The sequence below is a fragment of the Pavona decussata genome, unplaced genomic scaffold (genome assembly GCF_977016875.1).
Source record: "Pavona decussata unplaced genomic scaffold, jaPavDecu1.1 SCAFFOLD_27, whole genome shotgun sequence".
Lineage (NCBI taxonomy): Eukaryota > Metazoa > Cnidaria > Anthozoa > Scleractinia > Agariciidae > Pavona > Pavona decussata.
Window position 1 is genome coordinate 1,348,429 of NW_028145450.1, and position 26,416 is coordinate 1,374,844.

Here is a 26,416-nt window from a genome sequence, read left to right on the forward strand (position 1 = left end):
TGTGCTACTAGCTTTGTGATTATTTCAAATCGCTCAACTACCGTTAGAAACGGCGAATTGTCCAGGAACCAAATGCAAATAGGAGTGGCGTTCAACTCATTGCTCATTTCACGTTGTTTTATGCAGAGGACAGCGAAGAAATGTACCAAAATGTAAAACACAAATACAGAGCGATTGTTTTTGCTCATTAAACCTATTGTTTTGTGGCGTTGTCGTTGTCGTCGCCATCGTCGTTGCTTAAGCCCCCTATTAATTGCTTTTAGTGAAACTGCACTAAAGATAGACTCCCTTCCAAGCAGATTTGTTTTTTATTTTAAGGGACTCTTCAAAGGTGTGCTGGGAAGTGGCGTTCGACCTTTAATCGGAGGCGATCGACAAATTATCGGTGATGGCATTTTCTCACCTAATGGGGGTCTAGTGAAATGTTAAGTGGTTCACTTATCGACGTGGGGTGGGTAAGTCGCTGCATTGTCTCCCGATCGCGTAGTGAAGATTTCATCGACTTTGTAAGCGGGAATTTTTTTGCATGCTTGTCTTTCTTTACGACGAAATTGCGTCAGTTAAATTACCGCCAGGACATCAAAAACGGAAAACAGCTCATTTAAATACAATTCGTCATCTTGGTTAAGATTTCGTTCCTCGGCAATTACACGCGTGCATAAGTCATCAGAAGCAACCCCTTGAAGACAGAAAAGAGCGTGACGAAGTCGCACGCGCATTTATATATTTTTCGCGCTCGATTTTATCTTGCAAACCTTGACCTAGCTAATCATTTAATTCTTCCTTAATGAAAAAAAGTATGAGTTGACGACATAACAACAAATGTTGCAGTTTGAGTTTTAAGCTGGTTTTTAGACAATGTGTTTTTTACAGGGCCTTTTGCAGTTTTTGTTTTCAACGGGCTAATTGGTTTGCATGTGACGTCATGGTGGCCATGTTGCAACCTCGTTCCTAGGGTCTCTCTTTTTCCCGCCCCAGCGACAGAGAGAGAGAGACCCTGGTTGGAGCTGGTAACGTGGCACCCAAAATCTGGGTGCTTGACACAATTTGTCGTTAGGGAGGGGTAGTAGAGTATGCAGTTGTCGCTTTCTCAGAAGGACGGAGAAGCCAGCTACGAACTTTACGACAACAAGCGGTTTTACAACCAAGCATTTCTACATCACACACTCACTTGAGACCTGGAAGAGGTTCACGTTTCTTCCACTCAGGTAGAGTGTTGTTAATCCAAAAGAATTATTTTAAAAACAGTCGTAACGTTTCGGGACGCCAGAGGGAAACCGACAGACGATGGGGACGCTTGCGACGCTTGAGCCAAAACCTAAACAGGCATGGTGATTAGAACAGAGGTATCGCTGGCCTTACGCCTTTTAACAGAGCTCCAAATGGGGTGAAATGGGAAAGAAGATCAATTTTAATATTGCCGAATGGAACACCAAGAATTTTTGGCAATAGAATGTAAGCAGGCGAAGTGTCCAGAAATACCAACGGACTGAAGCAAGCCGCGTGTGAATATAATTCAAAGGTACTTTTCATCTTAGTTTATTCCCTTCCCCTTAAGACGTAGTTAAACGAAAAATATTGAGCTCGGAGCGCTGATTGTGATCGAAAACAATGTACTTACAGTGTATTTAATCACAGGAAATCGGTGACCAAATAAATATTCAATATTGTGCTTCGCGAATTACATGTAAATAAACAGATTACTATTTATATTAACAAGAAGAATGTATTGGTATTTTCTTGTGAGTGATGAATTATAATGCTGTTACTGAAAGAATTTTTTATGAACTACATTTCATTTTATAGAGCAAAAGATGTACTTATTGCCGCAGTTTAAGCTTGAATAAATGCTATTTCTGGTAGAATTCATGGAATCAGTTCCAACTAGTGTAGATTATAAACTACTCCGGTTCAAGTTGTAGAATTTATGATAAACCTCTGCTTCATTGACCGTTTGAAATTCCCTAGATTGTACTTAATATACGATTTTTGCAGACGGCATGAAACTGCGCCAAATCTCTCGCATTTCGCTTGCTTATAAAATCGCACCCGCTTGAAAATCTCTGATCGGCTCTTGAAAATAAAATAATTGAGCGAGTGTACCCCGACTGGGGAAAAGTTTGTCGTGTGCTGTCACGTGACCAGCTCCAACCAGGGTCTCTCTCTCTCTCTCTCTCGCTGGGACGGGAAGAAGAGAGACCCTGGGAACGAGGTTGGCCATGTTGGTGGATGGGAACAATAAGATTTTTCTCCTTTGGGAGTTAACTTCCATTTTTATGCAAGCTATTTGTCAATGAGCAATTTTTTTTCTCCACCAACATGGCGGCAATGCAAACCACCTATACTGAAAAGCGTCTTATCTTGTCGGTTTTCTGGCGCTTTGACTCACAATCTCAAAGAGAAAACATTTCACGGGTCCATGTTTGTTGGAAATTAAATTGCTTCAGTTTTTTTTTTTCGCTGAATGTTTGAAGTTGAAATGGCTTAAAGTTGACACTGGCTTTGAAAACTATATCAGGAAGTTTCGGTCACTGCTGTAACCTTCTTCAGTTAAGAATGTAAATAACTAGCGGTGGCCCTACGCTGGGTACCAGAGGTTTTTTTCTCGCGTGCGACGAGGAGCTTTGTTGCCTATGAAAAGCCTCTGGCACCCAGGGTACGGTGGCCCTAGAATTATAAGAATAAAATTTTAAAAAATAAAACATGCTCCATCACATTTATTTCATTGCGCATTTGCCACACATGACATTCCAATCCTAGCAGTATTACAGGATGTTTGTCCCATGTACCTAGTTTAACGGCCTTTAGCTCCCACGAGTCTCCTGTAGCTCAGTGGTAGAGCATTCGAACTAGTAATCGGAAGGTCTTAGGTTCGACTCCTGATAAGAGCACTGAATAATACATCATTCTCCTTTATTCCCCAGGCTTAAAAAATTCCATCACATTTATTCCATTGCGCATATCAGTGCCACACACGACATTCCAGTCCTAGCAGTATGTTTGTCCCTTGAACCAAGTTAAATGGCCTTGATTCCCACGAGTCTCGTATAGCTCAGTGGTAGAGCATCAAAACATCGGAATAATACTGAATAATACATCATCCTCATATTTGAGCTGATTTTCCAGAAGGTGGCTACAGAAATTAAAGTTTTTGTTAACTTTTCTTAAGATATTTCTTTCTTTCTTTCTTTCTTTCTTTCTTTCTATTTTTCGCGTTTCCTATTGAATTTCACATCAGTAAGTAAATAGATTACAATGGTCATTAGAAGACGTTCGTGAAACAAAAATCTTTTTCTCACCCCCCCCCCCCCCCCCTTCCCCCTCCCTCGTGCCTGTTAATGGCACAGTCAGCCCCATTCTCTCTCAAATGTCTATAAACAACACAACGATTCGCTTTGAATTCGGCGCGCTCTGAGCTCAGAACAAATTCATTAGACCTAACGTTTTGTTTGGCTTCCTGAAGCAAAGTTTTCTCGAGGAAATCATTAAGTCTAGTGAGGGAAGTCTTACGAGTGCAATTCCGGCCTAGTCTAATATGCTTCCTATACCTAGTTCTCTTTTGTGCTAAACGGGTAATTTTCAGTTACTCGGGCGAGGACTAATTTAAGGATTGCATATTGTTAGCTTTGCTTGAGGAGGTGACAGTCTTTGGCCGTAGAAAGTAGGCCTAGGTCTTAGGGATGATTTCTAGTCGGGAAGCGTGAAATTATCGGGAATTAATCACTCGGCCAAAGACTTAGTTTATTTTCTTGTTGAAAACCGCTGTATGTTGTTCCCCTCTCAATTTTTTTTTGTCAACATCCGGGACTTAAAGTAATATGCTAAAACACGAACAAGAAAGGGCAAGGATTTTCTCTTCAAAAACCGTGAGTTCGAAAAGCTATTTGATTATTTTTCGCCGTTATAACTGTAGCGTTGTTAGGCTAGTGATCGATTAGTTTTTGGGTCGGATTTCCGGGCTCAATGTCATAAATAATTTCCAGATGTTCGTTCGTAGTGATTCGCATTGCGTCATGAATTTAGAATGAGGACGGAGAATCAATTTTAAACGCTGTCTTGTTCCGATTAAGCCGATTCTGTTGTAGAAAGCTAGACCTGGGCGCTTAAAGACCGGTTTTTAGGTGAGATTTAAGATGCGTTGGCCCTGTTAATAATTGCCAAATGTCGCACTTCTTTAGTCGGATCACAGGTCATGTTTCATTTCACTCAGATGTCAATGTCACGTCTAATTCCAAAGAAAAGACCCTCTTTTCCCTTGCATAGTATTCCCTGGCCTTACTTTCTTGTGATGAACCGTAACTCAAGTATTGTTAATGACTAGCATATTCCTTCAGCTTAGAAAGTCTCAAAATGTGCTCAATTTCTGTAGCCACCTTTTGGAAAATCAGCTCAGATATATAACTTGTTTAACGTACGTTCGTCCAAATTACCTACCTACTGCATATAGATGAAATCTGCTACAACCAGCAGCTAGCCTGAGCTTAGGACAATCGTGGCGGGGTACTAGCTAGAACGATAACAAGTTAGCGGGAAGCGAATGAAAACAGGAATTTATAGTATATCTCCCTTATCCTCTTTCAAATCCATTCCGTTGCCGAGTTTAATGATAGAACCAATTTTCGACTGACGATGGATTTTAAAGTATGTTTACTCAATGTGCGAGGTTTAAGAGACCAATTGAAAAGAAGGAGAATTAGAGGAAAGGAAGAGAAAACTCGAAGAAACAATTACAGCACTAAAAAGAATGTTTACAACAAGATATGAGCCTCAACAAAACGCCAGGTTCTGGTGGGCTGCCAGTGGAATTTTGCAAGGTTTTCTGGAACGACGTAACTGTCTATCTTTTAAATTCTCTTAATCTCCTAATTACGCTTAACAAAAAGGACAATTATCAGTGAGCCAAAAACGCGAGGTGATAAAACTGAAACCCAAAAAAAGATGCAGAGCCCCACTATGTCAAAAACTGGCGTCCAATAACCCTTCTGAACCCTGACTACAAATTAAATAGCCATCACAAACCGTCTCAGAAATGTAATTCCGAATATTATAAATAACGACCAGACTGGCTTTCTCAAGCGAAAGATTTATTGGCGAAAATATAAGATTAATTGATGGCATAATAAATCATACTGCGGCACACAATATTCCTGGCTTATTACTGTTTGTGACTTTGAAAAAGCTTTTGACACAGTAGAATGGCAGGTCTTTCATTCTGAAAACACTAGATTCGTGTAATTTCGGACCATCCATTTTAAATTCAATCAAGCTTTGCTATCAGAATAGGCTCGTGATTCGTGATTGGGACACCCAACCCACCCTTTACGACATTGAATAAGATGCACGCTAGTCCGTATCAGTGCGACAGTATTGAACAAGGGTGTTGCTTTACAGCTGAATTTATCGCTCTAGGCGACTATTTCGGTTAAAACGATTTTAGGTTTTCAGGTCCACTCAGAAAGCGCGCCAAGTTTTTAAGTTTACCTCTGAGTGTAAGAACCTGACAGGTTTTTCTTCGTGTTAGTGTAGAGTCTCTGTTGTCATGATGCCCCCTACCACCACCCTCACCCACTCTTGTTTACTTACAACTTCCTTACCAAGGCAAAAATGTGAACAATTATTAGCCAATTGTATTCGTAAAGTCTGCAGGGCATTTGAAGAAACAGCCTCTGTAAAAGTCGTTGTTTTGTACCAGACAACTAGTTTCCTTTTTTTTTTTTTACCAACTTGAAGGATAATGTTCATCACAGTTCGCCTTGCATACTGATTACTAAAGATGGCCTCATGAGACCCGGACACTGTAGTTAGGTTAATATTTTCTTCCCTGAGTTGCTTTGACGATTTTGTTTCCTTTGTTTTACGTTAACTGTGAATTTCACAGGTTCTTACATCAAGATAATGCCACTGAGATTTGTTCGTACTGAATTCAAATCTGTGGAGCCAAATTGACTCTAACGCCATATCTGACCGTATCACTGTGGAATCTCCTGCATTACTCTTGCCAGAAATTAGCGGTTCCTGTTGCCGCGGACTTTTGTTCTTGCTATCGCTTATAGCCGGAGCGTTACTTTCACTAGATGAAAGTAGTGTTTGAATCGTACTTGCTTCATTTTGTGTCTAGAATTTACAAAGCTACGACCTTATACAAAAACTGTCAGAAACTTTTCGACATAAAATATCTCATGGAGAATGTTGAAAATACCATTTTCGAGCCTCTAGATTTCAAACTTTTCTGGGGGAGGATGGCTCTAGACCCCTCGCGACCCCAGCGCTCGTTTTCAAGCCCTCCCCCCCCCCCCCCCAACCCCAGTTAAAAATAGGCTCCGCCGTCCATGTGAAAGAATACGATGATGTGATTGGCCAATTACTGCTACCATGATGCTCTTCGAACCGTGTCGAAGCACCGCTGTGATACATCTCAATTTAAAATAGCTTTGTGAATCTGGCTTTTCGAAGAGTATTTTAAAATAAAAATAAAGACAGTGCTTAGGATACAGATTAACTTAGGAGTTCTAAGGCTGGGTTCTCAAGAAAAACCTATTAAAGGGTGCGTTTTTTTAGGAAAATCCGAACCCTGAATTTTGAATCCTAAAACGGATTTTGCGTTTCTTTACTAAGAACAATGATCCAAGATCACTCAGATCATGGTGCATAAAAAGAACCGACGAATCCTTACTCAACGGTAGATGCGTCGGTTCCTTTGATGCACTATGATCCGAGTGATCTCGGATCGTTTAGGATTCAAAAATCCGGATTAGGATTTTCCCAAAGAAACGCACCCTTAGGCTCTTAGTTTCTAAGCTTTAGCTGGAAAGGCAGGGTGGGGGAGGGGTGAGGGGGATAATGGAATGGGTGTTAGATTCTGCCGTTGTCAAGGGAGGGTTCTCAGGGAAAATCTTACTATCTGAACGGCCGGCCCCAATTTATTCTATTTGTTCCTGAGTTGGGTAAATTTCTGTATGTGTTTTTGGGTGTCTGGTGTGGGGCGATGTGTTGTTGTTGTTGTTGTTTCTATTTTGGGGGGGTGGGGGGGATGCAGGTGCAGATTCTGCCAGTGTAAGGGGAGGGTTCTTTCTCAGGTAAAACCCATTCAATCTTAACGCTACTTAGTAGTGTAGTTCCGGAACTAAGTATATGTGCGTCGAGGAGAGAGGGGGTGGGTTTCTGATGCCAGGCTGGTGAAAGAAGAGAACCCTGCTTTATCTCTTACTTCCTGAGCTAGAGCTGAGAAGAGTGGGGTGGAAGAATTTTCAACCACAAGGTTAGGGATCTCAGGAAAAACCCTTCCGTCGTATTAAACATGCTATTAAGCATACAGCTGTTTGTTTCTCGGTAGCTGTGCGTCTTGAAGTTCGTCTAGTGAACATACAGGCATGCACAAGACGGAGTTTGCATTTATGAGCTTAGAAAAACCTGTGTTTGGTCATGAGGAGCTTAAAAATCCAACCACAGATGCGTAATTTTACGTTTCTTTTAATATCACTGGCAAAAATTTTCCTTTGGCGAACTATTTTGAAAGGTCAATCGCATTTTGTTTGTTTCTTTTACAAAAATAAGAAAGCCTCAGAATAGTTGAACAAACTCGGAATGGCAAAAATACTGTCTTCAGTTTTTGTTCTGGATGCGTTGTCTTTTTATTCGAGGGGGAGGGGGAAGGTAAAACGGCATTTGGACAGAGCAAAAAGGACGGATTAAAGGGACTAGGTCACGGTATTTTGAGTTATAGTCTGCATTTTGGTTAATTTTGAGCACTAAACGTGAGGAAGGCGATGAAAAATTCATTTTTTGATGAAATCACGGTTTACAGTTCGGATGTGTTTACGGGTTTTTATTTCCCAAATTTGTCGCCTGTTTTCCCGGCGGTTTCTGTTCTCTCTTAACACAGGAACAACGTTCTCTCGTATAATACTTAAACTGGAATATGTTTAAAAAAATGCAAAGTGATCAGTGCCCCAAACAAAAAAAATTTATTAACGTCCTCAGAAAATTACAAAAGAGAGGAGCAATATACATAGCGGATAAATCAGTGTTGTCAGCTATTACATGATTCGAGAATTGTTTAAGAACATTTAATTTTAATTCTGTAGAAATTGCTACAGTATTGCTATTGTCGTTTCCTTAAGCTCATGAAAAAGTTCCAGATCTCTCTAACGACCTTTGAAAAGCCTATACAATTATGTTTCTCAATCTAATTCTACAGCTTATCGTCCAAAATCAATCTAAAAATTAAACAACGCTTGCTATAAGCTATGTCGGTTATTCATGTGTGAATTTGTTTTACCAAAATCGCACGAACCGTCATCCGAATAATTATGTTCCAATATTGTCATTAACCATTAACTTTAGAACTTAAGGTTGTACATGCGGCCAGTATAGACATGTGCAATCTACGTTCAATTATTCAACACATTGTTACACTTCCTAAATATGGTCATGGTGCACTCAATATTCGTCGTCCGTACGCAACAGTATCTTACGAGAAAAGTAATTTCGTTTGTCGGGGGAGAAGAGTGACAGAGCGCTTTCAACAATGAACGACCTCGGAACATCCTCTCCAGCTTTTCTACAATAAAACTGTGCTTTGTTATTGTTTGAATAATAAAACAACGACCCTATTCAATCTTGCAGGGTATCCTCTGAATTTAGCTAAACTTCACATTAAGAAAACCTTTCATTGACGTGCCCCGTTCCTCGTCTCCTTCTGACCTCAGCCAACAACTCCTCCCCCCAATCCCCCACAAACACACACACACCCTCACACGTTTGTAACTTAATGTAAGTAATCACTGCACCCCATTTATCATTTCTAGTTCTAGACTTCAAACAAAACCTGAACGCCCTTATCAAAAACTTAAACAACTCAAAGCAACAACAAAAACATAGCTGGACAAAATAATCCTTTTAGCTCAAGGATGTCACGAGCGGCACGTGCTGTTATTGAATTGTTACCCTTATTGCCCCAATATCAACGTGCACAATCTCCTTACTTTTCTTTTTAAATTTCCATAGTACTACTTGACAGAATTTGTATAGAGTGTTTTCACATGACGTCACGGCGGCCATGTTGGTGTCCCAAAACAAAGAAATGGCGGCCATGTTGGTGTCCCAACCTAAACCTCTGGGAATTGAACTCTATTTTTATGCAAATACTTTTTTTTTTCAGTAAACCAATATGGCCGGTAGTCACGTGAATGAAAACACTCTATAAATATCAAAACATTTCAATCTTCAGTGATCCTTTTAGTCATTCTCATAACCTGTATGTTTGATTGACAGTGATATTGTGAGGAGAAATTGGATGCTGGTCACTACTGGGGCTTAAAGGATTAACGCCGACAAAATGGCGAGTTTTCTTGTCTGAACAACTTTGTGATAATGCCGTAAGACGTTTAAGAGGGCAGTGATACTTTTGAAAGGGGTTTAGGTAAGATAGAATACCTCCCAGTCATCTGGGTAGAAGAAAACATCCCCAGCCATCACTGTTTGTACGTTACTTACTCCACTTGGTACATAGTAGACGGGGCCCAAGACTGCTGAGGTGCGACTATCTGAACGAATATAGATGTCTTGGCCACCAAATGCAATACCCACACTTCCACTGTAAATTGCTTTTGATGGGTTTGTTACATAACTTTTGAAAGGTCCGAGTCCTTCACTGTTGCGTAGGGAGAAAACGAAAGAGTTGTTTGTGTAACGAAAGCCATTACTGTTATCTGAAAAGAAAGAAAATAAATTGTTAGTCTTCCTCTCATTGCAAATAAAACAAAGCGAAAAACAAAGTACGAAAGTAGTACAAAATTTTTGGAAACTTCGCAAAATGTTGATCTTTCTTTTCATCTTGTAAGCTCTCTTAACGGACACTCTCTGAAGGGGACGGCTCTACTTACTATCGTCTTCACAAAACTCCGATTGAAGTTCCAAGCAAACTCTGTATTTACACATTCCCGTAAGCAGCCGCGGACAGGCGGACACTTAAAATTCGGGGGTTACGATTTAGGCTTTTTCTTTGTTTTGAACTCCAACTCCCGTAAGGGGACACCCGAAAGGAAATCTCATTAGCCTCTGAATCTTTACCATCAACCACATAATAAAGGTTATCGCCATTATCGCGGCTATTAAATTAAATAAGGCAATAAAACAAAAAAGCATTCCATACCGTTGTATTTTTTGCTGTTGTTGTTTTTTGTTTTTTGTTTTTGTTTTTGTTTTTGTTGTTGTTGTTGTTGTTGTTGTTGTTGTTGTTGTTGTTGTTTTTTCTTTTTTTCATTCCTAATGATTATTGTTAGCTGGGCAAGCTCAGGTTAGGGGTCACCTATCCTTTACACTTCTTGTGGCCCTCGTACGAGAACCAATCTCGTACAAGCGGCCAGTTCCAGTTAATAACGAACACCTTTTCGCGTTCCGAGGGTGTTCGCTTATAAGGGCTCCCATTTTGTTTCCTGGGTTAAACCTCTTGGAAATGTTTATATCACTTCAAATGACTGGATCAGTGTCAATACCCTAACTAATAGGCCTGAATGTTTTGTGTCTTCCTAAATTGGAAAATAATGAGGGGGGTGGGATAATAGAAAAATACTCATCACCAGCATATCCAGACGGAGCTCACTATGATCACAGGAGGGGAGTTAATAACAGACAGAGCTTTTACGGTTTTTGCAATTGAGTACTTCAACAAAAACACCCCTGATACAGTTTTTCTTTCTTTTCATTGGCCAAGAGCAAACCGCGTGACCTGCAAATAACTATCTACAAATAATGGTCTGCTCATGCGCAATACTGGCCAACTGTGTTTTGCTTGTTTTGCTGCAAATAATATTCTGCTCACGCGTAATTGAAACCACGCTCTTGTGTAAAAATAGCATATCGCTTCCTTCCTTTGTTGAACTTGGTTATCTTTATATATCAGCGTCTCGCTCGCCGATGACAAATCGCCATATTTTGCTCAACCTTGTCCAATAATTTTTAATTATTTCACCTTAAAGATAATAGTAAAGGTGACATGCTAATTACAATTTGATAGTAATATCAGAGCGCCCTAAGCTCAAGAGAACCCGTGGATTAAAGAGGTGATTGAAATGATCGATATTGTGCATTATGGCTAAAGTTATTTGCTACCTTTGATTTTCATACCGAGAGTGTACGTATAAGCAGCAGTTGTTCGTTTATTTAGCAATGAAACACTAATTTCAATCCTGTTTGTAAAATGTGAAAAAAACTTGCACAACTTTGGTTTTGAAAATGCGTCTCATAAGTGCTCAAATGTTTAAGCGTTGAACACGCAGTTTCGCGTATCGAAGTCGCACGTTTGGAAAATATCGATCCTGACATGTGAAAAGGATAGTTGTGCCTTACTTTCGGTAAATGAAAGGATTTAGCAGACAACACCTCTTTTAACTGGTTTCTTTTTAGAATCATTTTTTCGTTGCGTCGATATTTCGTTCTTGTTTTGATCCGTGATGGCGGCGGATGGTGAATACATAATAGTTCACTCCGCATGCTCAATTCATGATTTAAAAATAGGGTCATTGAGCTCGTTTCTTTAAAAGTTGTAATCACTTAAGGCTAAATTTAAGGCTCGTGTTAAAAAGTGATATTATATTGCTGCTATGGTAACCTAATCAAATTGTAAGATTATTGGCAATAACTTGTTTACCGATGTTTATTTTTTGCTCATGATTTTTATCTTATCCGTACAGATAATATTAAGCTAAAGAGATTTTGGTAGACGTAAATATCGTACTTAACTAAAAAGAACTTGGAGAACGTGTCCTTGTCAAATTTGCAAGGTTACCTTGCAATAAGAATGATATTTACATGGCTGGCCGAAGTATTGCAAGATAGTGTGTCATCGGCCTCAGCTTACGAGGAGTGGAAAGCATGGAAACAAGAAGTGCGGAGTCGGGCTAAAAGCTGACTGTCATCGACACTTCAATAAAATCATCATCTATCCCTACGTTTTTATTTCATTTCTCCTTTCTTACGTATAGTAATCCCTATTTCCGTCCGATTCTTCTCTTAGATGGCCCTCCAATTCAACAGTTGTCATTAGCTATTTGTCGAAAGTGTCAAATGCTTTGGTTATAGTGGAAATGCGCTTAGCTAGCCAAAGCTAGTTTACAGGCATTTAACTCAGAAATAACGGGAAGTGAATAATAATCAAATCGAACATAACATGTTAAAAATCCCAACTGGCAGAAGGCAAACCAGCTGACTATTTACAAGCGTGGCCGAGGATGGAGCTTGAACCAGGGACCTCCAGATTTCAAGTCCGTCGCCCTAAACCGCTGGGCCACACCGCCTCTGCTATTTAGCCCCCCCCCCCCCCCCCCTCCCCTCCCCCCCCATTTCAAAATTCGACTCAGTTAGAGTTCTACGCTTCCTTCCAAGATACCACATAAAGTAGCGTAGACCTGGAACTGAGTCAAATTTTCAAAATGGCAGCAGTAAATAAACTGCGCAATTGGGGAGAAGAATTGGAGGAAAACAGGGATTATATCAAGTGGAAGTGAAATCTACGATACAGGATAACAGATCAGACGGCCAGAAGATAAAAGTATTCAAATGTTAATAACAGTCAGCTTTTTGTCTGAAACAACACTGCTCCAATTACATTTTTCCAACAGCTCTCATTCGGCATTGAGAACTCGTGGCTTAGGGAGATTTACCTTTAAACGAGCCTCTTAAAAAAAATACAACAGCATCAACATATTTTTACCCCAAGTTATGTCCGAGTATCCTCCGAATACGTATTTTTGTTTGGCTTGAATGATCATGACAGTGTTATTTTTCCCGTCACACCTGCTGTGGAAATCAGGATCCACATTAAATCCATGAATGGAGGCGCGGAAGCACAGCAGCCACTCGGAATCATTGCCAACAGCAGGCTCAAGGAACTTCCTGAGATTGATGTGGTAGAACTCGTTGTCTGTAATTATTGTGGAGTTGAGCAAGCTTTCTGGAAGCAAAAAAATTAGAATAAAAGGCAGTTAGCAAGGCGAGGTAGCAACCAGCCACTTAGACAACAACAGACGCAAGGAGTTGGTCAAGGTGAGCCTGGAGAACAGTATTAGTTCTTCGGCGGCACGATTATCACACAGGCCTCAACAAAACAATTAAAATCTTTAAACTAATTATTTTACTACAACTGTATCTAAAAGTTTAAAAACAGCAGAAGGCGTCGGCTCTATTCTGATCACCACGAGAGAAACTATGCACATTTGAAAAGTTTCCCTTCAGTCTAAAAGCAATTCTTGGAGCAGCAGAAAATACTTTTAATTTCAACACAGTCACACCGCGTTTCTCCTATGAGGCCTCCTATGGAACCATTTTGTGCACTTTGGTTTGGGATAGAGCTCGAGCGGGCGATATCCCGCAAATTCTGCAGTTTGATTGGTTCTTACACGGGGTGAAATATTCCGATGTTACACCCTACTTTCTCCGACTGACTTACGTAACTGGTCAAAAAGTTGTTTAAAGACCGCATATTAAACGTTACAAGTAGTGACAGGAATTATATTATGCCATGTTTCGATGAAAACCTTATTTTGACTCGTTTTCCTCTAGTGCTTTGGATTATGAGCCATGGATCTTAGCTGATATGTTATATATTAAGGAAAAATGGATTTGAAGTCAGTAAGGCCACTTTTACAGGAAAAAAGCTTCTTTTCTCGTTTAAGTCATTGTTTGGGTCGTGTAATAAACTATATTGCAGTATTTGTATGACACTGCGCTGGCCATAATATTTTGTAGCTCAGCTACGCCTCGAGAAAAGGGCCTTGTCTATAATAACTTCAGCAAACAAAACAAAATAATAATAATCTTTATTGAGGAAATCAATTTCACTAATAAGTGATTTACAAAAGAGTCCTCGACTTATTTCTTTCGGATTTGGTCCTTCCATTACCCAATGGTCTAAAACCTTTTATAACAACACTGAAAGCTGTATTATGAACAATGGCTGGGCAATCAACCTCAACTGCAACTCGGTCCGACAGCCGCCAGGGCTGTCCTCTCTCCCCTTACCTTTTTATTCTTTCAGCCGAAATTCTGGCCAAAGCAATCCAGAGAAAAGGCAGACATAAAAGGTTTATTGGTAAGAGATAAAGTAACAAGATCTAAAATATTTTGCGCGATTTCACTGTAAATTGCACGGAGTTGCCTCTAACCTGTTGCACACCGCTTGCCAATCCATCCTTCTGGACAGGTGCAGTGAAAGCTGTTTATCTTATCAACACAAGTTCCGTTGTTCAAACACGGGTTACTCGCGCATTCATTGATGTCTGCAAGAGAAAGAACGCTCCCAGTTAAAAACAAAACGCTATTGATAGTAATTTGGATTGATTTCATTAGAAATAAAGTGCAATTATCTGTAACCTGTTTCACATCGGTTCCCGGTAAATCCCCCTGGACAGCTGCAGTTAAAGCTGTTTATCTTATCAACACACGTTCCGTTGTTTAAACAAGGGTTACTGTCGCATTCATTGACATCTGCAAGAGACGAACAGGAACAGTTAAAAACGGAAATAAACTGTTCTTCCTTTTAAATGAATTCATCAGAAAAAGCTGGCATTTGTCTGTCACCTGTTTCGCAACGGTTGCCAGTAAATCCCCTTGGACAACTGCAGTTGAAGCTGTTTATCTTATCAACACACGTTCCATTGTTCAAACACGGGTTACTGTCGCATTCATTGACATCTGCAAGAGACGAACACGAACAGTTAAAAACGGAAATAAACTGTTCTTCCTTTTAAATGAATTCATCAGAAAAAGCGTGCATTTGTTTGTCACCTGTTTCGCATCGGTTGCCAGTAAATCCCCCTGGACAACTGCAGTTGAAGCTGTTTATCTTATCAACACACGTTCCATTGTTCAAACACGGGTTACTGTCGCAATCATTAATATCTGCAACAAAAATAACAACAACCAGTTAAACTAAAAGAAATAGTCCTTAACTCCTTTTGAATACGTTCTTCAGAAATTCGTGCAATTATCTGTAACCTGTTTCGCATCGGTTGCCCGTAAATCCCCCTGGACAGCTGCAGTTGAAGCTGTTTATTTTATCAACACATGTTCCATTGTTCAAACACGGGTTACTGTCGCATTCATTGACATCTGCAAGAGACGAACACGAACAGTTGAAAACGGAAATAAACTGTGCTTCCTTTTGAATGAATTCATCAGAAAAAGCGCGTATTTGTCTGTCACCTGTTTCGCATCGGTTGCCAGTAAATCCCCCTGGACAGCTGCAGTTGAAGCTGTTTATCTTATCAACACACGTTCCATTGTTCAAACACGGGTTACTGTCGCATTCATTGATAGCTGCAACAAAAATAACAACAACCAGTTAAACTAACAGAAATAGTCTTTAAATCCTTTTGAATAACTTCTTCAGAAATTTGGGAAATTATCTGTAACCTGTTTCACATTGGTTGCCAGTAAATCCCCCTGGACAGCTGCAGTTAAAGCTGTTTATCTTATCAACACACGTTCCATTGTTCAAACACGGGTTACTGTCGCATTCATTGACATCTGCAAGAGGGGAACACGACCAGTTAAAAACGGAAATAAACTGTTCTTCCATGAATTCATGAATTCATCAGAAATAGCGTGCATTTGTCTGTCACCTGTTTCGCATCGGTTGCCAGTAAATCCTTTTAAGCAGCTGCAGTTGAAGCTGTTTATCTTATCAACACACTTTCCGTTGTTCAAACACGGGTTACTCGCGCATTTACTGATATCTGAAAAAAAAATACGACCATCAATAGTATTATCCGTCAGATCTGAGAGAAATAGCGAACTGCAGGAGTCGTGCAGGCCCGTCAACACTTTTAAACATAATTAACCACACAAATTGCGTTCAAAAGTGTGTTATCATTGCAAAAATGTCAGCTGTCACAGAGTTACTTTAGATCGGAAAATGTTTAATGCACATTGGCTTTGGACTAGTTGCAATATTTTCGAGGGTAGCTGGTTTTGTAATTTGTCTAAATCGATACCAGCATGTTTGGGTAGAAAGGATGATTGACTCTGAGTTTTGGAGGTTTAACTGGGAAGATGAGAGTGCTGAAAATGGGATCAGAGAGGCCATCGAGATACAGCTAGCTCCAGGGCCCCACTCTCAATCGACTCAATCGAGACAGCGGCTACAAACTACCAGCGGTCTTTTTGGACATTTTGTCCCGTACTTACGCACCTCAAGTCACGTGACATAAATTAACTTCCCACTCGTATGAAACTGAAAAATTCCGCGAAGGAATCAAATGCTCAACGATATACAGTTTTAGATTCTGAGTGCTATTTTTTTTTTCCTAACTCTTTTAATATCATTACTTAATAAATACAAGGACAATTGTGTAATTTACGCTTGTTTTGAAATGCAATAGTCTTTTAAGTTCAGTTAATTAACAATTGGTATTGGTGTACTTTCAAGAATTCCTACTATTTGCGAAAGCTATTCCCAAACAGTTTGAATACTGTACATCTTAACCAGCAGATATTTAAATTCGGAATGACAGATAACTCGTAACCATTTTAGATCTCTTATGCCTTGTATACCTTAATATCAAGTTTAGAAGCTGTCGGGACGTTACAAGACCTTAGCATTGATATCAATATTGCAGCTAAAACTAAAGCGGCAATAGCTACCAGGCAGGCAACGAAAATAGCGACGATTATGAAATACATCAGTCGGCGATCACTTTTAGTTGATGCCATTATAGAACAACACTTATTCAACACTGTATACTAAACTTTCAGCCCCTGGAGGTAGTTTAAAACAAACGCAGTACACTGGTATTGAAAACCTTTTTTGAAGGCGCAACTCTGCAGAGTTGAACAGTCAAATCTGCTTGGAAGGGGTCTATCTTTCGTACATTCCCTCCAAGGAAAAATGTTGGGCGACTCGTACGTGAGTGAAATTAAAATAAAGTTTGTTTGAATTTTAATTTTCGATTGCGGATTAGACAAAGTGTAAAGAACAATAGCGTGAAAATGCCATTAAACAGCGACATTAAGAAATAGCGGTTGAGTACCAAACTTGAATACCAAAAAGAAACTACGAGAAGTTATCTTCATTTAGTTTATTTATTTTCCATCATTAAGTGCGTTTACCCGATTTTGGCAACGTTCCGGTGTGAATTTTGAGTTTGTTTGTAGACAATGCGTTTTTTAGAAGACCTTTCAAGTCAGTTTTTGTTTTCAACGGGCTAATTAGATAATTCATGAATATTGAAAAAAAAAACCCTTTTGTGAGCCGGTTTCTTGCGCGCACTCACAATCTCTAACAGAAAACACATTGTACCTGTCCATGTTTGTTGGAAATTATATAACCTTAGCTTCTCTTTTGCTGTGTGACTTGATGAATGTTTGAAATTTTAACAGCGAAATTTTATCTTAGGGGCAAACCAGTCGGCAAAAGGTTAACCATCAAAGTTCACTTCAAAAATCAAAAAAGTTAAAAGTTGACACTTGCTTTAAAAGAAACTATGTCAGGAAGTTTCGGTTACTTCCGCAACCTTCTTCAGCTAAGAATGTAACTTTTATAAGGATATGAATTAAAATATGTATTTCGTAATAAATACAGGTATAATTATGCAATTTACCGTAATACTGAAATGGAATAGTATTTTATGTTTATTTTTTCATTATAACAATCGGAATTTGGTTACTTTTAAGAATTCCGGCTATTCGCTTGACGTTTAATAAACCAATTTTTAAAAAGACACTCTTTAAAAAACATTTTGAATTTAGGTACAACTTAAGCAGTAGACATCACAAGTTTGGCATGACGGCTTACTGTAAGTTTTTTAGGTCCCTTACCTTGTACCGCGGTATCAAGTTTAGAAGCTGTCGGGGCGTTACCAGACCTCACCATTGATATCAATATTGCAGCTAAAACTAAAGCGGCAATAGCTACCAAGCAGGCAACGAAAATAGCGATGGCTATGAAGAACATCAGTCGGCGGTCACCTCTAGTTGATTCCATCATACAATAACACTTATTCCAACAATGTATACTAAACTTTCGGCCTTTAGCCGTTGTTCTTAGTGCACCACCTTATTTGAAAGCACAACTCTGCCGAGTTGAATAGTAGAATCTGCTTGGAATGGAGTCTACCTTTCATGCAGTTACACAAAAACAATTAACAGCACCGCATGCCATTCCTGCTATGTCAAACTCTGCCAATTGTTATGGTGCACTTTTTAGAGGACAAAAGCGGTTTTGTTATCTGGAAAGTACACTATAGCAATAAGAGTTTAGTTAACAAAGCCAGAATAACAAAAGGTTATCGGATTTAACAAAGTAAGTTGTGGTGTGAGTTTTAAGCTGGTTTATAGACAACGTGTTTTTTACAGGACCTCACAAGTTTTTGTTTCAAACAGGCTAATTAGATATATAATTCATGAAATATTGAAAAACGTATTTCATGAGCCATTTTCTAGGGTAAATTTTTAAAGCGCTGTAAGGAATACGGATAAACGGGTTAGTTTCTGCTGCTCTCATCGCGATCGAGACAATTATTACACTCCTTGTTATAAGAATCTTTTTATAAGAACGTTTCGGCTGAGATTAGTGAGCTTACGCAACAGGTCGGCTGAGGGAAGGGGACGGTAAATTATCGTGGTGTGACCAACATGACATCTTGTTATTTTCATATTTTTAGGCGATTTTTGAATAAAACTGGTGTTCTCTCATCTGCGACAACCTGAAAACCACGAGCGGTGGGAATGCTACATTCGTTCGGAATGGACAAAGCGTAAAGAACAATAGCGTGAAAATGCCATTATACAGCGATACTGACTGGAACACTATTCTCTGAAATTTCTACCTCTTGAGGAAGTTTTAAGAAACTCGTTGTGCAACTGAAAACCTTACTTGAAGGCACAGGTCTGCTGAGTCGAATAGTCGAATATTCTTGGGAAGGAGTCTAGTGACAGTTCCACTAAAAGCAATTAATACCATCGTATGCCACGTCCGACCATATCAAACTTTGCCTATTGTTATGGTGGACTTTTTAGAAGACAAAAGCCTTATTGTCCGGCTTCTAAAAACTCAACCATAACCGATTGGCAAAGGTTCATAAGGCAGGATTTGGCACGTAGTGCTATTAGAGAGCTTAAGCCGCGACGACGGCAACGGCAACGAAAACGTATTATTTCATTTGTGCTACTTCGCGATTATTTCAAATCGCTCAACTACCGTCAGAAACGGCGAACTATCCAGGAACCAAATGCAAATAGGAGTGGCGTTCAACTTAAGAAAATAAATGAAAAATTCACCGTCGTGTGCTTACGTTCTTCAAAAAACCTAGAATTTGCTCATTTCACGTTGTTTTATGCAGAGGACAGCGACGAAATGTACCAAAATGTAAAACGCAAGTGCACAGCGATTTTGGCTCATTAAGCCTATTGTTTTGTGGCGTTGTCGTTGTCGTCGCCGTCGTCGTTGCTGAAGCCCCCTATTAATTGCTTTTAGTTAAACTGCACTAAAGATAGACTCCCTTCCAAGCAGATTCGTTTCTTTATTAAAGGTATGCCGAGAAGTGGCGTTCGACCCGAATCGGAGGCGATCGGCAAATTATCGCTGATGACATTTTCTCACCTAATGGGGGTCTCGCTAAATGTTAGTGGTTCACCAAAAGAGAGAGGGTGGGTGAGTCGCTGCATTGTCTCCCGGTCGCGTTGTGAAGATTTCATCGACTTTGTAAGCGCGAATTTTTTTGCATGCTTGTCTTTCTTTACGACGAAATTGCGTCGAAATTGGAGCATGTTTTATTTTTTTTAATTTTATTCTTATAATTCTAGGGCCACCGTACCCTGGGTGCCAGAGGCTTTTCATAGACAACAAAGTTCCTCGTCGCACGCGAGAAAAAAACCTCTGGTACTCAGCGTAGGGCCACAGTTAGCTATTTACATTCTTAACTGAAGAAGGTTACAGCAGTGACCGAAACTTCCTGATATAGTTTTCAAAGCCAGTGTCAACTTTTAGCCATTTCAACTTTAAAGTCAACTTTGATTGCAAACGTTTTGCCGACTGGTGTTTTCCTTAAGAAAACATTACGATATCAAACCTTCAAACATTCAGCGAAAAAGAAGCTGAAGCAATTTAATTTCCAACAAACATGGACCCGTGAAATGTTTTCTGTTTGAGATTGTGTGTGTGCGCCAAAAAACCGACAAGATAATACTCTCCTTAGTATAGGTGGTTTGCATTGCCGCCATGTTGGTGGAAACCCACCCCCCCACCCCCCCCCCCCCAAAAAAAATGCTCAAATAGTTTGCATAAAAATGGAAGTTAACTCCCAAAGGAAAAAAATCTTATTGTTCCTGTCCACCAACATGGCCACCATGACGTCACATGCACCAATTAGCCCGTTAAAAAGAAAAACTGTAAAAGGCACTGTAAAAAACACATTTAAATTTCCTAAAACCCAGCTTAAAACTCACACCACAACATTTGTTTTTGTGTTTTCAACTCCTACTTTTTTTTCAATAAAGAAACAATTAAATGATTAGCTATGAAAACCGGAGGTCAAGGTTTGCAAGATGAAATCGAGCGCGAACAATATATAAATGCGCGTGCGACTTCATCACGCTCTTTCCTGTCTTCTAGGGGTTGCTTCTGATGACTTATGCACCTGTGTAATTCCCGAGGAACAAAATCTTAACAAAAGAGCACGAATTGCATTTAAATGAGCTGTTTTCCGTTTCTTGATGTCCTGGCGGTAATTTAACTGACGCAATTTCGTCGTAAAGAAAGACAAGCATGCAAAAAAATTCGCGCTTACAAAGTCGATGAAATCTTCACAACGCGACCAGGAGACAAAGCAGCGACTAACTCACCCCCTGTCGTTTGGGGAAGCACTTAACCGGTTTAGCTAGACCCCCATTAGGTGAGAAAATGTCAATACCGATAATTTTCCGATCGCCTCCGATTTAAGTCGAACGCCAACTTTCCAGCACGCTTTTGAAGAGTTCCGAAAAATGAGAAACAAATCTTCTTGGAGGGAGTCTATCTTTAGTGCAGTTTAATAATTAATTACATCCATTTTGAAATCACTGGTGATCCTTGGAATCTGATTGGTCCAAAATGGTGCAATTTATTCCCAAATTGCACCATTTTTTGCTCTAAATCGCATCCTTTCTTTAGCCCATCAAAATGGAAATGAAGTAACACAAATAAAATATTAATATTGACAATGATACTCTGTGATTTCAAAATGGATGTAATTAAGTGGTAATTGAATTTCGTGTCGTGCAATTTTGGTCTGAAATCATACTTGTGATTTCAAATCAAACTCGCGCTGCGCGCTCGTTTGATTTTGAAATCACGCGTATGATTTCAGACCAAATTGCACTCCACTCAGTTCAATTACCATTATAAACTAAAAGCAATTAATAGGGGGCAACGACGACGGCGACGACAACGACAACGCCACAAACAATAGGTTTAATGAGCAAAAACAATCGCTCTGCACTTGCGTTTTACGTTTTGGTGCATTTCTTAACTGTCCTCTGCAAAAAACAACGTGAAATGAGCAAATTCTAGGTTTTTTGGACACGAAGGTGAATTTTTCATTTATTTTCTTAACTCGAACTCCACTCCTACCAATTTGGTTCCTGGATAGTTCGCCGTTTCTCTAGTAGTTGAGCGATTTGAAATAATCGCGAAGTAGCACAAATGAAATAAAGTTATATTCTCAGGTGACGTTTTCGTTGCCGTTTTCGTCGCCTCACCCTCCCCTTCGCACGTCTCTCTGGGAGCCTGGAACAGGCAGGAGGTCCCCGAACAGGCTAAGACAAGAAACTGGGGCTTAGCATGTGACGAAATGGTATGAACAATGAAACAGAAAAAATGTTTAAATTGCCGTTCCATATATTTGATTCTGTACCGGAAATTTAGGTCGAATGGATCGCGCCCTGTAAATTTGGAAACTAAGTCCGGTGGAAATTTTGATTGGTCGATGGATAGAATGGTTCATTGGCGGTCTTGACAAAAAGGACACGAGAGGACCCCGGGAACAAATCTGTTTGCCTGTTGGCAACTAGCCTTCCACGCAGACGTCCTTAGGGGTTCGTCACTCATTTCCTTCCCCACGAACAACGAGTGACGAACCCCTAAGGACGTCTGCGTGGGAGGCTAGTCGGCAACTGGCCGCTGACCACCCGTGTCAGGGAACTTTTGTTACCCAGCGTACTGTTCAAACGTTCAAAGTGTCCATGGCGTTCTTGCCGCGGTTCTTTCGAAATTTCAGAAGCGAGCTGACTTGAAAGAAAATCATTCTAGCGAACGTGATACGAATTTAATCGAGACAGACTTGCGCTGGCAGGATAGGTATACATCTCTACTTTGATTCTATGAAGGAATTGGGACACTAGGGTTGATTTCAACGGATTAATTCCGTTTCGCGCTTCGGGCATAGCTGAAATAGTGTTCGGCCTTACGTTTCACTTAGTAGTGGAAACCCGAATGACGCTAACTTGCTGAAATCACTTCGAATCGGCTTGAAAAGCTGCCAAATGGCAAAGAATACGAGAAGCGGCAGGGTAAGTTGAGTTTATTGACAATACAATGTTAGTTTCTACCATTTTACACAAATCCGTTGTATTCTCGGTTTTCACTGTCACGCCATTAAAAAAAAAATCGAAACCATTTCATGAATGAAGTCAAGAAATTGACATGGTATAGAGGATAAATAAATAAGGCATCTGTCCAAGTGTCAGGTCTGTGCGGCATTCCGTACTCGAGTTATTTGACAAAATGTTCCACATAAATTTATAGAGCTTAGTATGGAGACGCCATATTTGTGTCCCTCTGAGGGGACACAAAGAGGTTTGTTTGCCCTTGTGAATATTCGAATGTTTAGAATAATATTTTTCCTCAAACTTAAATTGTTTAGAATGCTGAAAATCACCCGAAAAGTCATTTTTAAGATACGGAAAAGCTCTGTCACGGCCGTCCTCCTTATGTCACCCACGACGGAAACTCGAAAATTGAAACTGTTCTATTTTCAAAAGGAAGCACGACATCGAGCTAAGAAATTGTGAACAGACATATTTTTAGGTAATATTTCCTTGAATGAAGGTAAAAATTTTGTATGCCTCCCAGTTTTGAGTTCTAGAATTTGGTGACGTCACGTGAAAACCATATCTGTACAATTCAACGGTTCTCTTATATTGAGCTTGGGGGAACTGTGGCATGATTGGGATGACTCTCTCAACCTTGTATTACTCGACAGAAAAATTGTGGCGATAAAGAACGTCAACTGGATTATGTAACAAACAAACAAACGCGAAAGTTGTAGATGTTTACGCTTGAAATGTTACATTGCAAAAATGCCGTTTACTGTTTGCCCCTAAATCAGGCAGTCTAAAGAAAGGTTATTACTTTGGGTTTCGATAAGCATATGTCAATTACCTGTGGTCTGACCTCTGATAGGCGACCACCTCTCGTAAGCGACATTATGACATTGACATTATGGGTGGTCGCTTACAGGAGGTTCGACTGTATATCGAGGAGTACCCCAACCCTTCCCCCATCCCCCCCCCCCCCCCCCCGCCTAATCTTCGCATCCTTTTGGTTTCACCACTTTCCACCAGTTGTACGGATATAAATGTTTCATGATCTCAACGCCATTCCTAGGTACTGAGATATTGAAAAATCCAAACTTGACCTTAGGCAGCGGTGGTTCTACCAACCGCGAGGGAAACGTGTGGTACAGTTTGTAATTGATTGGCATTAGCCATGACTCGAAACCAGGCCTCGTCATCACTCCATTCTTACCGTAAAAGACAAAGAGGTCCAGCGTTGGCCACCAACTGTCTTTCTCAGAGATTACAATCAGCGAGCTCTGCCACAGCCTGCTCTCAACGGACAGTCCAAGGACGATAAACAAGGCTTTAAATTCTTCAAACGTCATCTGGCTGAACTGGCCGTCTCCGTTGATTGCAAGATCAACATCGTCATCCCATGGGAGGGGACCCTCTATACCGCGCAGGGGTCCCCATATGGAACCGTACATTAACCAGCAATCGATTCCCATGTTTTCTAAGATGGCGTACACTTTGTAAGACAGTTGCACAAGTTGACGTATTTCTTCTCCGGAATTCTTGCATTTTGGCGATGGGCCCCACGGCTTATTGCCAGTGTAACGCCCTGGAGTCATAAAGTTTATTTGAACGAAAACCACAATGGTAACAAACAATACTCCAAATCTGACTGCTGTGCGGTGACTTTGAATCCAGGAAAGTACTCTTCGCTTCATTGTAATAAAGCTCGATGATGATGGCTTTTCTTTCAGGAAAACTAACAAAGAACAAAAAGAATAACAATTCTAATTTTGTAAATCTAGAGCCAACGTTTGACAAGGTTAGTATATTATCAGGGGCACCCAACGACAGTTTTCTCTCAGATCCTTTAAAACGCTATTTTAGGCTATCTGGAGTGCCTTTAAAGCTATGTGGGTTCATTTTAGGCCGCGCTATAATATTTTTATCTGTTCGGTCATTCTAGAGGAACTTGAGTCTTTTCGAAATTACTAGGGCATCTTTGTCCATTTCCCGAAAACCTTAGGTCTTATTTCCTTTCCGAAAATCTTAGCTGACCTTTTTTTCGGCACCAGAAACGACATTTTTATCAATCCGAAAACACTAGGCCTTACATTTCCCATATCACGAAAGTTCGAGGTGAAAATTCCCATAAGAAAATTGTAGGGGATTAAGGGCCTTCCGAACAGATAATTTATCGAAACGATCCTTTGGGTGCCCCTGGTATATGATGGCCCAGTTCAGATTTGATACCTGTCATGTGCTGAACCAAATGGTGTTGCAGGAGATTCCACAGTGATACGATCAGATACAGCTATAGAGTCAATTTGGCTCCACAGATTTGAATTCAGTACGACCAAATCTCAGTGGCATTATCTTGCTGTAAGAACCTTTCTCAAACTCATTAAATAATTCATCAAGAGAAAACAAAAAAAATCACCACCGCCGGTGACCGAGGTTTGGATTTCATATGTGATCCTGATTACCATAAAATTTTGCCATCTTTAGCCTTGAATTTCTCCAAGAATTATTGCTTATTTGAGAAGCCATATCAAACACTCGAAAGTGTGTTTCATCAGATATCCAAACACCTCGAAGTCGTTTAAAAAAACTTAACTCGGCTGCGCCTCGTTTTTTTCAACCTGCTTCTCAGTGTTTGAATATCTGATGAAACACGATTTCTCGTGTTTGATATGTTACGTGAAATTCACAGTTAACGTAAAATAAAGGAAACAAAATCGTCAAAGCAATACAGGGAAGAAAAATAATAACCTAACTGCAATGCCCGGGTCTCATGAGGCCATCTTTAGTAATCAGTATGCAATAGGCCTTATCACGGTTGTCGACGCCATTTTGACGAGTAGGCAAAGAGGCTTGAAATAACAGTGTTTGTTTGGAAATCCGATGTCAAATAATTTTCATAAAACATCGCTTCTGAAAAATTAATGAATTGGAAACTTTTGGCACTAGGAAAAGAATTTCAGGAAAATCAGTGGAGGGATGTAGCTGTCCAAGAAAGCGTGCAGTCGTGTTTTGAACTTTCCATACATTTCCCTGTATTTTTTCCCGCGAACTATTTTTAGTAGCAGTTCACCGCTGGTTCGCTATACAGACATATATGGAAAGTTCAAAACACGACTGGACGCTTTCTGGCACAGCTACATCCCTCCAATTTTTTCTTAAAATCCTTTTCCTAGTGCCAAAAGTTTCCAATTCATGAATTTTTCAGAAGCGATGTTTTATGAAAATTATTTGACATCGGATTTCCATACAAACACTGTTATTTCAAGCCTGTTTGCCTACTCGTCAAAATGGTGTCGAAAACCGTGATAAGGCCTATTGCAAGGCGAACTGTGATGGACATTATTATTAGCATAAGGACGGTTACAAGGACGGAGCGACGAAGCAAGGCAGCAAGATGTGCGAACTCTATGTACAGAGACATAAAGTATAAACGAGAGTCCGAAGAACTGCATCTCACAAATCTAAGACTTAGACTACAAGGGTGCGGGAATTAACACAGCAGTCTTTCGTTGTTTATTTCAACAACATCATCAGGCAATGATCACAAATAGAAAACTACAAAAAACTACGCTAGTGATTTGAAACTACAATTATGTTAGAACAATTGTAAGTCACTTGACGCCTTCAGTCCCCAGTTCAGATTGGGCGTAGGGCGTTTAAGACCTCTTTAAAAAGTAGCACATTCCAATGGTATTATCTTGTGCTGTTTGTATATTGAATGATTGATCTTTTGTCTAGAGAGTGCGGGGAATCAAGCTGGATTTCAAACAAGCACTGAGGTAGTGGCCAACACGAAAGCCTTGCTCCTTTGGCTACGACGCACTTTTTCCGTAGAATGTAAAAATCACAA

The 26,416-nt window shown here is 40.0% G+C and overlaps 2 protein-coding genes across 2 annotated transcripts; both read right to left on the reverse strand.

The window, feature by feature from the left end:
• Positions 1–9,417: 9,417 nt before the first annotated feature.
• LOC146485248 (uncharacterized) lies at positions 9,418–17,980 on the reverse strand. The gene is made up of 6 exons (XM_085103560.1): positions 17,815–17,980; positions 15,621–15,734; positions 15,412–15,525; positions 14,163–14,276; positions 12,713–12,952; positions 9,418–9,710 (listed from the first exon to the last, which is right to left on the reverse strand). The coding sequence occupies exons 1-6, from the start codon at positions 17,978–17,980 to the stop codon at positions 9,418–9,420; spliced, it is 1,041 nt and encodes a 346-aa protein (XP_084959686.1).
• Positions 17,981–23,555: 5,575 nt separating this feature from the next.
• Positions 23,556–24,915, reverse strand: LOC146485249 (uncharacterized). Its single transcript, XM_085103697.1, has 2 exons — positions 24,796–24,915; positions 23,556–24,301 (listed from the first exon to the last, which is right to left on the reverse strand). The coding sequence occupies exons 1-2, from the start codon at positions 24,800–24,802 to the stop codon at positions 23,556–23,558; spliced, it is 753 nt and encodes a 250-aa protein (XP_084959823.1). The 5' UTR covers positions 24,803–24,915.
• Positions 24,916–26,416: the final 1,501 nt, after the last annotated feature.